Source organism: Perna viridis, chromosome 5, assembly GCF_037379345.1.
Source record: "Perna viridis isolate PV_CMFRI_1.1 ecotype Kerala chromosome 5, ASM3737934v1, whole genome shotgun sequence".
Taxonomy (NCBI): Eukaryota; Metazoa; Mollusca; class Bivalvia; order Mytilida; family Mytilidae; genus Perna; species Perna viridis.
This window is the reverse complement of record NC_142449.1, coordinates 42797017-42812415: the sequence shown is the minus strand read 5'-3', so window position 1 is coordinate 42812415 and position 15399 is coordinate 42797017. Positions and strand designations below refer to the sequence as shown.

The 15399-nt window shown below is 31.9% G+C and overlaps 1 protein-coding gene across 5 annotated transcripts in view; it reads left to right on the top strand.

The window, feature by feature from the left end:
• LOC148617804 (brother of CDO-like) overlaps positions 1-15152 on the top strand; it is an 82963-nt gene extending 67811 nt beyond the window's left edge. For all 5 annotated transcript variants that reach the window (XM_088585374.1, XM_088585372.1, XM_088585373.1 and 2 more), the window contains 9 exons: positions 6157-6321; positions 6699-6809; positions 7200-7625; positions 7961-8370; positions 8993-9218; positions 9663-9875; positions 10246-10490; positions 10991-11384; positions 11927-15152. In XM_088585374.1, coding sequence (XP_088441500.1) covers positions 6157-6321; positions 6699-6809; positions 7200-7625; positions 7961-8370; positions 8993-9218; positions 9663-9875; positions 10246-10490; positions 10991-11384; positions 11927-12024 — 2288 coding nt within the window. In that variant the 3' untranslated portion in view covers positions 12025-15152. The remainder of the gene's footprint in view (positions 1-6156; positions 6322-6698; positions 6810-7199; positions 7626-7960; positions 8371-8992; positions 9219-9662; positions 9876-10245; positions 10491-10990; positions 11385-11926) is intronic.
• The last annotated feature ends 247 nt before the right edge of the window (positions 15153-15399 follow it).

Below are 15399 nucleotides of genomic sequence, written 5' to 3'. Positions count from 1 at the left end.
ATCTGATCTCGGTGAAATACAAGTGCTGTTAGAAGTTCATCGCGTGTGGTGGTCCAAATTTTACCCAAATTATTTATTAATCTCTTATAACTTAGTTACTTCAGTTAGTCTGGTGGTCGTGATGAAAATGAAAGGGACGTGTAATGGTTCGCACGTTGCCCAGCGAAATTCTTTATCTTTTTGGAAGACCTAATTTACTGTTGAAGCACCTGGCAATGCCACAGGAAGATCAAAAGACGATACTCTGATTTATACTTATATTTTCTCGCTTGTCTGTTGATAAAAGAACTGCCAGGGGTAAAGAAAACTTGAAATAGATCCTATTATCTCTGTAATATCGTATATATCAAGGTCATAAACCTACTGTTTAATTAAATTGTAACTACGATTTTTGTATTTCTCCTCAGAATCTTTGGCAGGATTTGTAAATAATAGTAGGGATATTTTGTTGTTGCCAAAGTAGATGGGTCAAAGATGCCTTATTTATTAAAAATTCTATGTCAGATTCTCCGAAAGGATTTGTCTTTCTGTCTGTCCCAGTTCTAGTATGAGAGCAATGACTTACCCATAATATATTAAAGTCTGCTTAAAACATAATTTTTCAAGAATAAAATCTGTGTTTCTTTCTGTAAAATATTAAAAAAATGTAAGGGGAGATAATAATGTTCTCACAAGTGAAGGAAAAGGGGGATTACTCATTTAACTTGCCTATTAAATGTCAGATAGGGCTATATTTGGATACTGGTACACCTGAATTAAAATTTCAACAATGAAAATTTCTAAAATCTGTTTTGACAGTTCAACTGTTTATTACATGAAAATGATCCTGTCTTCAATGAAATAAATCTGGAAATAAATTGCTTGATAACAAGTTAGGCATGTTAAGGGTCAGTTCAGATTCCCTATGGGTTTGTTTGAGGTAACTGATACAATGGCTTTTGAATAGACACGCCAGATTTTTTCATTTGAAGCATAAATAATACATTCATATGAACAAAAATTGATAATGTAAAACTATGATTTTTGGTTATGATAAACCCATATATTACAATACGTTTTAATACTGTAAAACTGATATTGAGAATAGCTATGCGATATTAAAAACCGTCATTATAGCTAAATATAATGGGACAAACTATAGTATAAATGTTCTGTGCCAATGAAAATATTTTATAATTACTGATCTAAACTTACCAAATTGTCAAGTGAAATATGTAGAAATAAATTAAATATGAATTGTCCTTTCAATTTTTAAAGGGTCTTTAAGTGTTTTGGAAATGCTTGAGCTGAAAAAATATTTGCTAATTTCTATAGCTTTATATTTTTTTATGGAGTTATTTTAAAAAAAGTCAAGAGGCTCATATATAAGTGTGTGTAATTCTTGTCAATGTTAAACTGACACTGCCTGTAGAAAAGAAATCCAACTTCAACAGTGAATGAGTTAATGTATACATTTTGTGGGGTTGGAGTGTGTGTAAATTGGAGTGCAGAATTAGGATAACAAAGATTTCTGATGAAGAAAACCAAAACCAGCAGATCAGTTATTGTTATATAGATAGCACTGATTTACCAAATGTTCCCAGTGTCAAAAATTTGGATCTTTTGCACAGTTGAATAAATTCAGTAATTTCACTCTTGGGAGCTTTCTCCTGTCAAAATGTTCATCCGTCTTTCACAAAATTTTTAATTTGTGTTGAAAATAGCCACGAATAATTGGGAAAATCTATATAATAGATAGGATAATCTATTGGTTATCATGAATAACCAAAATATGATCACTCATGCCTAGAACACGGTAAAATTTACTTGTGGTAAAATTTAACTTGTGCACGGAACAGTTCCACACACTCGTTAAATCTGCGCATTCTTCAGCGCTCATGATTATATTTCGGTTATTCACTCTTCCCAGTTAATTATCCTATTATGACTTAAGCTTACATCATTTTTGTTTATTTACATTTCTTAATAAATTAATTGGAGATAAATACTGTAATCTGATTGGTTGAAATAATTTTGTTATATCTCAGTGGATAAAACAAATATTGACAAGCCCCTATTCAGTTAAATTCAGAGCTACTTTTCTCATGTTTAAAGATAAAAATATGTTTTCTGATTAATTTATAAGAATTGGCTATGATGAAAATTTTGTCTATAGAAAAATAACTTAAATTTTTCATGTGCATATTTTGTTTATTGCACTTTGTGCAACAAACAATATACACATGGAAAATTTATGTTATTTTTCAATAGACAAAATTTTTATTATTGCCAATTCTTAAAAAAATAAGTCAACCCAGAGTCTTGAAAAGTGGTTTGAAGTTATTTTAATTTGGTATTCATTTATAGAAATCAATCTCAATTTTTACAGGTGAATAATGTAGCCTTTATTTGACCAAATGCTTCTATACTTATCACTTTTTCTAACACAAGAAATGAGAACAAATGACATTCGATCCCCTCAGTGGTTTTTGACACACATCAACACATAAAGAAAAACATCAATACCACTCAACTTAATCATTCTAATTACTTCAGGATAATTAAACTTTCCAAAATAATTTGGTCAAGTTAAAGAGTGTGTTTACTAGCTTGGAAAGATATGTCCATAATTTGAACTTTCTGTATAGAGATATTGTTAGATGAATTGGGAATATGGTTATTTTATCATGCTGTATTTGTTTTGTTATGCCTTTTTTTTTAGTTTTCTAAAACATAGGTTTTGCTTTGAATAAAACATGAAAAAAGGAACTGCAAATGTGCAATGTATTATGAAAGTTTTTGACATACACTTTGTATTTTTGACACAAATTGTGCAAATTAGCCCAGTTTAAAAAAAAAATAAGTTGATTTTACTGTACAGAACACATCTGTGTTCACTATAAATTACAATGTTCTGGCATTTAAAAATATAAATTGCTTTAGATAAAATGGTTTATAACATTTTGTCATGCAATATGAAAATTTGTTTTTAAACAAAGGGGAATAACTCAGTTTTTAAAATATTTATTAACAATTCACAACCATTATTAAAATCTTTCCTTTTTTCTATCTAGCTATTTGCTTACTTCTTCGAACTATGCTTACTGAGTGATTTTATAACGATCATTTAATTAACTTCAGAACAGCATCTTGGGTAAATTTTTGCACCAGGTTTTCAGGTTGACTGCCTTTAGAAATAGCATGGTTGATATTATGAGTTGCTATATTTTGATGAGTTTTATTACTTAACTAGGGTTATAAACCAACAGAGTCAAAGAAAATAAGGATATTGTAATTATAAGATGTCATGGTTGAAAGGCCAACCAAAAACAGATGAGCATGTTTTTACTGAACCTAAATAGACAGGAGTTTCGACAAAAGAACTTTCTTTTAAAAGTACAAAATGCATGACATTCTTATTTTGTGACACATTAAGTGCAGACATGTAAATCAACAGAAATTATGGGGACCTTCAAACCCTAAAATCAATTAAATGCAATTAGATTTTTGAGGATAAACTTGAACCATAGCATGTTTATTATGTTTTGGTAACTAGAAATCAGAGAAAACTTTTAGGCCACCTCTCCAACGTAATTTTTTGGTTCTCGTCCATCTCTAAAGAAATTTTGAAGCAAGAGGTAGGTCAAATCACTGAAAGTTGGTTGTTAATTCTATCGTTTCAAAAACTTTGAGGCAGAAGGGAGGACATATTATCAGATTCCCAATCACTTCCAGAGAGGAAGATTGTATTTTTATCGGCCTAATTTCCCATAGTGAAAATCTGGTTATAGTATGGTGAAAGTTGGGCGAGCAAGAGGGAAAATTATTTTTGTAACACCTTGTCAGCAATTACTTATCTCAGACTCTTGATATTTGGTATCTAGCATCAGGTACGGGTCCGATATTGTGGGTCCTGATTTCAGGTCTGTTGGACATCTACTTCCTGTTTAACGATATTCTGCCATTTCTGTCATTGACCCATTTTGTAATTCTTGCTGTAAACAGCCATTTTACTGCCTACTACCCAGATTTGGATAGGAAGTAAAATATGTTCCCAGTGATACCAGAACAAGGAATTTACAATGTTCTGAATGTCGGTAATTAGGACAAAGCAATAATAGAGTTCAAAACAGATCTAAAATGAATACATATGTACATTGAGATGATTTTCTGTTTCCTTGGTATTTAAGGTTTTGATACTTGATGGATGCCTTAGTGATGTGTAGCAGACAGCAAAAATCTCATGTCTGCTGCCTGCATCGTTCATGAAATTGACCGTTTTATTGAAAGCGACAAGCAGCCTCTAAATTCACAAAAATAATGTAGACCTAACAGAAACCTTGTCAGATTTGAATGATGACAGACAGACGGACAATCTATCTTAACCTTCCATAATGTCCCAGGTTAAGAATGGGCCTTCTAAATGATAGGATTCTTTGCTTTAATAGTTAGGCTTGTGTCATTGATGAATACCTGGGCTTAAAGAGTATAACAGGTATGAAATCACCTGTCAGGTGTGAACAGAGCAGGATTATCCCAATAACTGTTGTAGTTAGACAGTTTGACTAATGAGATTTTAAGTCAAAGACCTTTTAATTAAATTTGACTGGAAAATTGATAGGAATATTATCAATCAAAGAATGATCCTTTTATTTTCTGCAAGAAAATGTATTTAGATTTGAACTTAAATTGTTGGAACATAATTCATATGACTGCTTTGTACTCAATCCATCAGCTTATTTCTTCAATTTCAAAGTTGTTTTCACTTTAATTCATTGAAAAATGTTTATATTAGGCAAAGATATTTGACTTTCAGCCCTTTTGGCTATGAAATGGATACTTTAATTGGAGAGAAAATGACAGGACTAAGTTTTGGTCATTGATTGTCCATTTTATCTGACCAGTTCTTAACAATGGATTTCTGTAATTATGATTGGCAGCTGTTTAAATTTAGGTCATGTCACCTTGGTAATTATCACATGACCCTCATGCATAGGTAACTTGATCTGTTTTTTATCAAAATTTAATTTCATTAGAAAAATATGAAAACATATTAATCAGAAATGTAATATGACACCCTAATGTGCCTTTTGAAATAGAATAATTGGATCTCCTATGGTTGGCCCCTGTTGATGTGGTTTAAGTATCTACTGGGTGATTGATGAGGTTGCTTACAATCTTGATGATGAAAAATGATAATGTTTTAGGGGGCTCTTGAGGAGGGGACTTTTGAAGCCTTTGTTCAGTCCGACCTTGATCTAGATTAAAGAATAGTGAAATATAGTTTAATGGTCTTAAATTTTCCATTTTTATGACAAAATGATGTAAAGCCTGTCCTATTTCAGACCATTGACATTGTGACATTTCTTTACCCTTGTCCTTTCTAAAGAGAGGCAAAATGATTTTTGATCATGGAATAAAGAAGAAAATCTTCTTTCTTAAATCTTGTAGATTTGACATATTAAAAGGGTCAATGTTTTATTTACATTTTTCCTTTGCTAAAAAATTGCAAAACCATTGTTCTTGATAAAATTTATTTAATAGTTGTAAACTAAAAAATGGCACTACCAAAGAAAAGAGAAACAATAAAGTCCTCTCAGTACTTATCCATTCCAATGAATTTAACAGGCAGTAGAAAAAAATAATCATGAATGCCAAAAAAAAAAATTAGTATTTTGGCTTCTTCTTTAGACATACATGATTTGAAGGCAGACACATTTGTAAAAACTTCAAACAAACAAGAATGAGTTCTGTTGCCACTATTTTGGATAAAAATGTACATTTATCACTGGGTTTTCATTACAGTATAATTATAATCAGTTAACAGAATGGTCATTAACTAAATGGGGTAGACATTACTCAGTAGTAATGACTTTTTAACAACTACTCCATAAAAACAGATGTGCACCAGTATAACTCCTTCTGGTATAGTGTAAAGAATGGAGTTGTTGTGGTACCAAGGGAAACATGGAAGTTCAATTTACATGATTTGGCTTGAGATATTGACTATTTTTATAATGATTACATAAAAATGAAATAAAGTGACTTACAAAAATAAAAATTCTAACAAATTTGGAAAATACACTTTTTTGACCTGCATGTAATTCAGCTAATTTGTTCATTATCTTTTTAGTGCCTCTGTTTTGAATTTAATTATATTTTATTATATTTTTCTAGGATCCACATCCCATTCTGTGAATGTTTATCGACCATTTGAGGTCGAGGCTCATCACGGTGAAGATGTAACTGTCGAATGTGTTGCTATTGGTCTACCTCAGCCTGTTGTATCATGGGAAAAATATGGTGGCATTTTACCAACTGATCGTGCAGAGGTCATACAAGGTATATCAAAATCTTATTTTCCAGTAATAAATAGTTGGAGCTTACATCATTCACCGCCAAAAAATACATGCTAAAAAAAAACAAAACAGTTAGAAGTGGTTAATACAAAAATACCACTCCTGTTTTTCTTTTAGACATTTCAGTATGCTGTACACAGGTTTCAAGGTGTAACATCTCATCAGTAGTGAAAGTATGGATACATTTTGTCTCTAAACTTTGCAAAATTAATGCTGAAATATTAGAACAGTTAAACCAGAAATACAGACCAATTGTTTGGTGCAAGAGGAAATGGTTGTTGAATGGAATGGTCTTATGTCAATTAAATGAGTTATAGGGTTGAAGGTTAAGTGTGAAGTTTACATATTTTGTTGTTGCAGGAAACTTGAGGATAAAGAATGTAACTCAGGAAGATGTTGGTACTTACCTGTGTAAAGTGGACAGTGGTAATGGAGTCCACACGGTCAAAGATGTCTACCTTAAACTCATTGGTAAATATATTATATATATATTCTTTTAAAATCCATTAGGAGACTACTGGGCTGGAGGGGATTTTTGGCTAAGTGACTATGATTTTCGAGAATTTTTTTTTCTTTTCTTTCTGCAGATTGATAGTAAGAAGCTTCTCTCTTGCCTGTGTGTGTGAGTTCATAACAAAAAATTATTCTGAAACTCGACTGTCAGTAAATCCAAAGACATAATATCTAAGACCATAGGAAGTACCCTATATAATAATTGTTTTTCTTTAAAATTTGTAAATTTAATGGTAAAAACAAACAAATTTCTTTAACTTTTCTAAGATAAACATGTGACAAATATGTAAACTTTTTCAGCAAAAATTTTTATATTTGAATGACCAGATTCTTTCTGTTTTATTTTAGAACCACCAACTGTCACAGCAGAAACTACCTCAGTTACTTTAACCCCTGGAGAGTCGGTGAAATTACGTTGTCAGGTCAGTGGGTCACCAAAACCAGAGGTCATCTGGTATCGCAATGCAGTTCCTATCACAAACATCCTGAATGTTGACGAAAATCAAGGAACAACTTATAGTCTGAAACATGTGATTCTTGATGATTCAGGATTGTATCAATGTATGTCAAGTAATGATATAGGGGTTGATTATGCAGTAATTCATGTGGCAGTAAAGGGGGATGGACATTACCCTACGAATGTAATCAAAAATCGAAGACGACCTCATTACAGGAGAAAGAATGGGAAAAGAAGGAAGAAGAATAGAAGAAATAGGAAGGAGAGAAAGAATAAGAAAACAAAGAACCCCAGACCGGTGAATGATAGTCCATCCAGTAAGTAGACCAGCTGTCTTTTTTGTCTCCTTCAGTAGAGAAATATTGTTTTCTTTTTGTGTATCTGTCAATCTACAAACATTCTGTTCCACACATTTTAAAATGTTATATATTGGATTTTAATGAAACCTCACACAGTCATGTAAAATGATGTCTTGTCTGTTTAAAAAATATTGTCGATTCCCCCCTCCCCCCCCCCCAAAAAAAAAAAAACAAAACAAAAAAACAAAAAAAACAAAAAAATCAAAAAAGTATATGTATAACGTATACAACAACAAATGAACATTTAATAATGAATAAATAAAAAAAAAATCATTGATAATTTTCTTTTTCAGCAAAAGTTAAAATGGTACCACCATCAGCTCCAGATGTTTACCAATTGTCTGATACTTCAGTGAAACTTAACTGGACAATTCCGGAAAATGATGGACTTCATATCATATTCTTCCGTGTTCAGTACCGTGTCATCAAACCCAAGAAGAGCCCTTGGCAAACAGATGAGACAGAAATTCCTGGAGACCATCGGCAATTTGAAGTGAAAAATCTTGTTGCTGAGGGAACATTCAAATTTCGCATAGCTGCAGTGTATTCTAACAATGACAACAAAGTTGGCCCAAATTCCGAGAAATTTACTTTACATCTGCCGACATACCAACAGCCACAGGTGCCTAAGAAAGCTCCAGTGATTGTAGAAGTTATTCCTGTCACTTACAGAGAGAATTATGCCCTCAATATCAAATGGACTGTAAGTTTCTGTTACCAGAGAAAAAAAAATGATTTTTTCTTCGAAAAAGCATATTGAGTTCTCCTAATAATATATCAATCGGTATCAGACATACATAATTGCAATTTTTAACCTTGAGTGCAAACAGAGCAACTGCATAATATGTGTATTCTAAAACTAAAACTCCCAACTCAAAATTTGTTTGTAAATGCAGAAATTAGAATATGCATTTAAGAATGAAAAGAAATTTCTATGTCATAAAAATTTAACCAGAGAGATTTATCTAAGTTGAATATGAGAATTAAACAATGTAAAGAGTGCAGATTCAAAGTATGTTAGTAGTGGTTCCCTTCTATTTACATGTAATTACTTATTAGAAGCAACAAAATTTTTGAAATCAATTTTAAGTCACTGTGTTGAATATACTCATTTACATGTAAAATGTATAATGTCATTTACATGTAAAATGTATAATGTCATTTACATGTTAAATATATAGTCTCATCTACACATAAAATATATAATCTCATCTATACATAAAATATAATCTCATCTACACATAAAATATATAATCTCATCTACACATAAAATGTATAATTTCATCTACCAAACTAATTATACCATGTTGTTCATCATATTTCAGTACATCCCAGTCAAATCGTCACCAATTGAAGGGTTTTTCCTTTATTACAAACCATTCAATTCCAAGGAAGATTATGAGAAGGAGATGCTGATGGAATCATCTCTACGAGTTCATCTTCTGAAGGATCTACAGCCTGGCACTGAATACTCTATCAAAATGAAGTGTTTCAATTCGGCAGGGATGAGTGACTTTAGCAATCTTGTTGTCAAGAAAACTGAGGGGAAGGGTAAGATGATAATTTGACCTTAACATTTAACCCAAACTTTATTCATGGGTAATTGCAGATTTATAATTTTGACTGAGATCCTTAATAGCATGAAAATATCTGAATGAAACATTCAGTTTTCTCATTGTTAGTTTAAGGTAGATAATACCTATTACATTGTGAACATTAACTGTACTGACTGTCATTGTAGAGGTAAATTGGTAATTCATATAGCGTAAACATGTTAACTTTCACTTTCTTTGGCAGTGGACTGAACAGTGATAGAGTTGTAATGATAATATAATTAAAACCCAACTTTAGAATATAGGCATTCCTTGCTTTAACAATAAACTGATAAGCTATGTTATATATATTGAAGTGGTAGCAGTTGTGTAATTTACTTATGTAATATGAGGAAAATCTACCTGCAGGTTGTAGGAAAATATCTTATATATATTTTTATAGGACCTGAACCGAAATTTCCAATTTTACCTCTGTCAACATCCAGACCTCCTCAGGAACAAGAAAACGAGGGTTCACCAACAAAGACAGAGAGTCAAGCCAACAGTGAACTCCTGTATATGATTCTGGGGATTGTATTTGGTGTTCTTATGTTATTGTTAATTGTGTTTATTTTTATGTGTTGGTGGAAGCAGAGGCAACAAAGAAGGATGATGGGTATGTAGTTTGATCAATTAAACAATCTTTAAAGAGAAAACTCAGTGATGAATTTGAATTTCATTAATGGAAATTTCAATTGTAAATATAGTTCTGTTGTAAAGTAATGCACAAAAAATCTTGTTCATTTAATGACCTATGTTGGATCAACATTGTTGGCAGTGTTCAAAATTTAACATTTTCAATTCTTATATAAGCAGTCTGACCAAAACATGCCCCCTTTATTTACATGATTAGGTTATGTGATAGTGGTTTAAGTTTGAATGTATTATATGTGATTAAAGTGAAACCATAACAAAACCTAATGACTCAATATGCACTGTACAATAGAAGTTTTTAAAAAATGTTTGAATCTTTGTTTTGATCACAGATGCTATGAATGATGCAGTGTTGAGAAATAAGTTCCAGGATCCATCTCAAAGAATTTATACAGACAGTTTACGGAAAAAATATGTAAATGGTGGTTATTCTGCTGTCCCAACCGCACCACCAGTTCAAAATGGACAAGTTCAGAATTCTTATACAAAAATGAACGTTAGTGTGAATCCTATGTCAGAGATGGATATGCATTCGCTTAGTAACGGCAGTGGTCATGGGGGTCGCCAGTATCTTCAGGTATGTAACATATGTCTGCTGCTTAGACTGGAAAAAGGTAAAATAAAAACAGGTTTCAGGATTAGGGAAGAGTTAAGGCAAAACAAAAACAGGTTTCAGGACTAGGGAAGAGTTAAGGCAAAAGAAAAACAGATTTCAGGACTAGGGAATAGAGTTAAGGAGGTATAGTGAAGGTTATTCTAAAGCTGTTGGACAAAATTATCCTTTGATGTTATGTATTTCCAAAGGCATGTCTGGAACTAGGAATTTGTAGGGGATTAGGAAGGGAGGTCATTTGGACAATATTTTCTAAAACCAATTTTAAGTTCATTTTTCACAGTTAATTTTAATGCTCTTTTACTACAAAGACAGGAGGGTCATAGTAATCCCTCTGCCCCATTGCTACAGACTTAAAAGGTAAACAATAATACAGTATAGACTATAGCTTACTTTTTCTGCTTTATCAGAATGAAGAGATTAATGTTACTTCATTAGCATTACCTTTCTTTTTCTTTTTGCAGCAATCTCCTGCCTTTGTTCCGAATGGCACTTTACCTAGTCATTACAGTGATAATAATAATAAACTTGAAACTGATCTGGATGGTACACAGTGTTTAAATACTCCAGACTCGATGGGCAGCGGGGAGGCACCTGCTATTCCTCCATCACCTAATTCATATAGTGTTCCGATTGGCTACGATCAGTTCACGACTTCAGACTCTCAGGAGCAATCAAATCAATCATGTGATCAGCTGGCTGAGTCATGTGATGCTAATAGAGACAATTCATTGGCCAGTGAAAATGGTGTTCATTCGGGAAAACACAAGCGACGACGGAAACGTCAAGCAGGAAGTCGTGAAAGTTCAACGAGAGATACAAGAGATCAGGCAACAAACACTGATTTAAGTAGCAATGGTAAGTGCATACCTTTCAAACCATGATCAGCTTCATATTTTATTGTGATAAAAAAATATAAAAGTTATCTTCAAAAAAATTTAACTGTATTTCTTGGATTTTATTATTGAAATGACAGCATTTTGACAAATAAATATACTTCTGAAATGCTTATTAAATGTTGTATTGAATAAATAATGAGGAAAGATCAGTAGTGAAGAAAAACTTAATCTAGTGGATAGATTAATTGTACATCATGGTATCAGGTAGCTATTCATCTAATCAACCTGTTAAGGAGGTAGACCTAGGGTAAGGGACATAACTCTTGAAATCAGTGATATGTTTGTATTATATTCAATTTCACCAAAGCCTTTCAAGCTTTCATTTGAAACAGAATGATATCACTCCAAGTTACGTTGATGCTTACTTGAGATTGAAGTAAAATACAGAATACAGACGTTCAATGATTTAGAAAGAATTGTGTCCCTACCCTAAGCTTACCTCCTTAAGATCTAGCAGAATAGAAACTGGTTTTGACAAAGAAATGTTTTTGTTTTTTTCAGAAGGAACAATTGAATTTTCACATGTACATAGAGACAGAAATTCTCCGTTGGACAGCACACGGACTAGCTCTAATGAACACTGTGATCAGGCCGTATGACACACTAATGTTTGTGTTTCGTGAGGCTTCTAATAAAACGAGAATAAAACAATTTACCTGGCATTCAAACGAGAATCTCTTATATGTGGTGCATCATGTTAATACTCAGGATTCAATATGGAGTGCATCATGCTTAAATTCCATTGGATAATCTTACTGCCAAAGATAGGACCTCAGTTCTATATATAGTAACTATATGGAATAACCAAAGTTATTTATAGTACCATGGAAAGTGCTACACATCACAAGTAAACAATGTAAAAACCCGGGCTGTGATATCAAATTCATTGTGTACAGAATGTTATTTGTGATGTTAACTTTGTTTCTGAAATCCACAGAAAATATTTTCATCGCCGAGAAAGTTGAAAAATCAGAGGAAAATATTTTCTGATTCAAAGTATTGTTGGCCTTGCCAGGTCATATCGTTTTTACTGGTTCTCCAGGTAATTTGGAGGAATCAGTTCTAAAGGGTAAATCTAATGAGTTGTTACTGTGCTCAAATGGGTACTTTTAATTAAAATTTATACTTAAGTTTTTAAGTTAGTGAAACAGTCTTTCTTCATCTCATTTATAATGCTCTTGTAAAGATCCCATCAGGAAGTTCACTTTAAGGAAGAGAGTTTTTTTTTCCTATTTACCTAACACTGTGTTCTTAATGTGGTTTGTCAGATAGATTTTCTGTTGGTATGCAGTTCTCAGCTAAACAAGTTCATTTTTTTTAAATACTGATAGCTGACTTGAGGGATGTCATCAAAATTCCAAATTTTATATTTATAATGAGAATAGTTAGAGAACAGTTTGTTTCAATACAAGGTATTTGTTCATCTTAACATGTGGCCCATCAATAGTGACATGCACTGTTGATCATGTGGGTAAACATTTCCACTTTCCATGGTGGCATAGTGACAATGAGTTAAAATTGTTTAAGTCATAGTTTTTATATTTAGATGCTACTTTATTTAATCATACCCAGTGGTTAATGTTGCCCTGGACAGCATAGAAAAGCTTAGAATGTAAACATATAACAAGAATAGGTATAGTGCATATGTCAAAGAGACAACAACCCCACCAGGATGAAAATGTAAACATTATCCCCAGTGAGCAAGGGAAAATAGCAGTGTCCACTCTAGCTCTAGTGTAGAAGGTCCATGTATTGTACCAGTGTGTTGATATTATCAAATAGATAAGTGATTTATTGAATGTTCAACGAGTAATAAATTTTGATAATTCACATTATGGTTATTTAACTATTTTCTCTGCCAAAACACCACAACACCAATACTGATCTGCTGATTACAAAATTCAAATTTTATGGTGAAACTAGCGATATATTATAGAAAAAATATATGTAATAAATAGGATAATCAACTGGTAAGTGTGAATAACCATAGTATAACGTGTGTCAAGAATGCTTGGAACAAGTTCATGCGTTCTTTCGCACTTGTTATCATATTTTGGTTATTCACTTTTTCCAATCTGTTATCGTATTTAGTATAGGCTATTATTATTTTACAAGGTTGTAAATGTGAGATGGAGTTAGACTGCAGTAACTGTTGTGTATAACGAGAATTTTTCCCTAAATTATATCATTGTGTATATAGTGCATTTGTTCAGTATTATCATGTGTCCAATGATTTTTTTTTTCGTGTCCCACCTATGCAATAGTAGAATTGTTAGCAACAATCAACAAAGCTGTTTGACATGGGGTTCTTGTAGTTGTATTAGATTAAAATGTTAATTTGTTTCATTGTGAATAATGGGGGTGAAATAAATAGGTGATTCAGTTGAAAAATTGAAATTAACATCAACACTGGTTTGTCATTTTTTTTTTTAACTCTGCATATGTAGACATTTTTTTATGGTACTGAAATTTATTGTGTTAAAGCCATTTTTGAAAGCAATATTTTATTAAGTCACATGGGATAAGTATCTTTTTGTATTTCAAATGGAATTTAATGATTTTACTTCAACACAAGATTACCCTGTTCAACAGCTGAGTTTTTCAGGGTTTTATTTATTTTTGCCTTGGTGCTATTGAGGATGGATTACTTTACTAAATTGATTGTTGCATACATTTCTTATTTCTGCAAGTTCTCCTGTTATTTTAGCAGTGTTGTTTTTATGATTCAATGGCAGAGTTTTTTTTTATCATTATTAATTAGAGAGGAAATGATATGACCTTCTTTGATGAGAGAAAATCTTATGCGGGATATTTATTTACAAGTTCTTTTATTCACCATCTCCTTTAACAACCTTTAACATTATTTTTTAAAATATTGATTTATTCTCTACTTGCCCAACAAGGGCTCAGTGTGGACGAAAAATGGCATCAAGCTGTTAAACATGAGAACTTGTAGATTGGATAATACGGTTGTTATGGTGAGAGATTTTGTTGTATGTGTAGGGGTCATATTTTAGGATGAGTGAATGTGTATTTTATTGTTACTGGTGTGCTTATATGTGTGTTCATGAATGACTGAAATCAGAACTTGTTTCAATAATAAATTATTGATGTGTATTCATGAAACGGGTATTTTTAGTTAATTGTCATTCAATTCTAACACCATTTATATTTAACATGATGGAAAAAGGACATCATAATTTCTTGGTTTCATTCTTTTGCAGTCAGGTTTAAATTTAGCCATTTGTTTGGCTTTGGATACTTCTTACTACACCATACCATAGAAGCTAGGGAGTATGTATTTTACAGAGCCAAACATATTGCTAGTTAAAGGTTGAGTGAATTTTATACATATATACACTGCATATGAGAATGCAATAGATACAGTTCATTGTAAATTGACAATTTATACAATCATCGTGTCATTTGGATTCATTGTTTAGATCTTACACTTTTTGAATGGCTGGCTGTGCTTAAATATGTATTTTTACCTCAGTCATATACAAAAGTTTAGTTTTTTACATTAAATTCATCGAAAATCAAGAAAATTCTTACACAATATGTTCAGTATTTATTTGTCATGATTGGTATGTTTTGTTGACACAAGGTGGGAGTGACTGAGTGAATGAGAGTTGTCCAATGAAAAATCAAACTTATGTCATGTGACAGTCTTTGTTATAAGTCAATATTGTATATAATATTACAATAAAATTTAATACAAACTCTATCATTTTGGTCTTTGTCCTATTAAGAATTTCCATGAAAAAAAAAACAGAAAAAAACATGAAAACAATATACAAAACAAAATTTTTAATGTGTTGACATACAATGAAAACTCCTTCAGAACTCTGGAATTATTGGGGTTTTTTTAGGTTTATTGTAAGGTGTACATGTTACTAAGATTAATGATGATTGAACCACATCTACAAAGGAAAAACAGTTTTAATGCAAACTGGACCTGAGGCATTAATGTG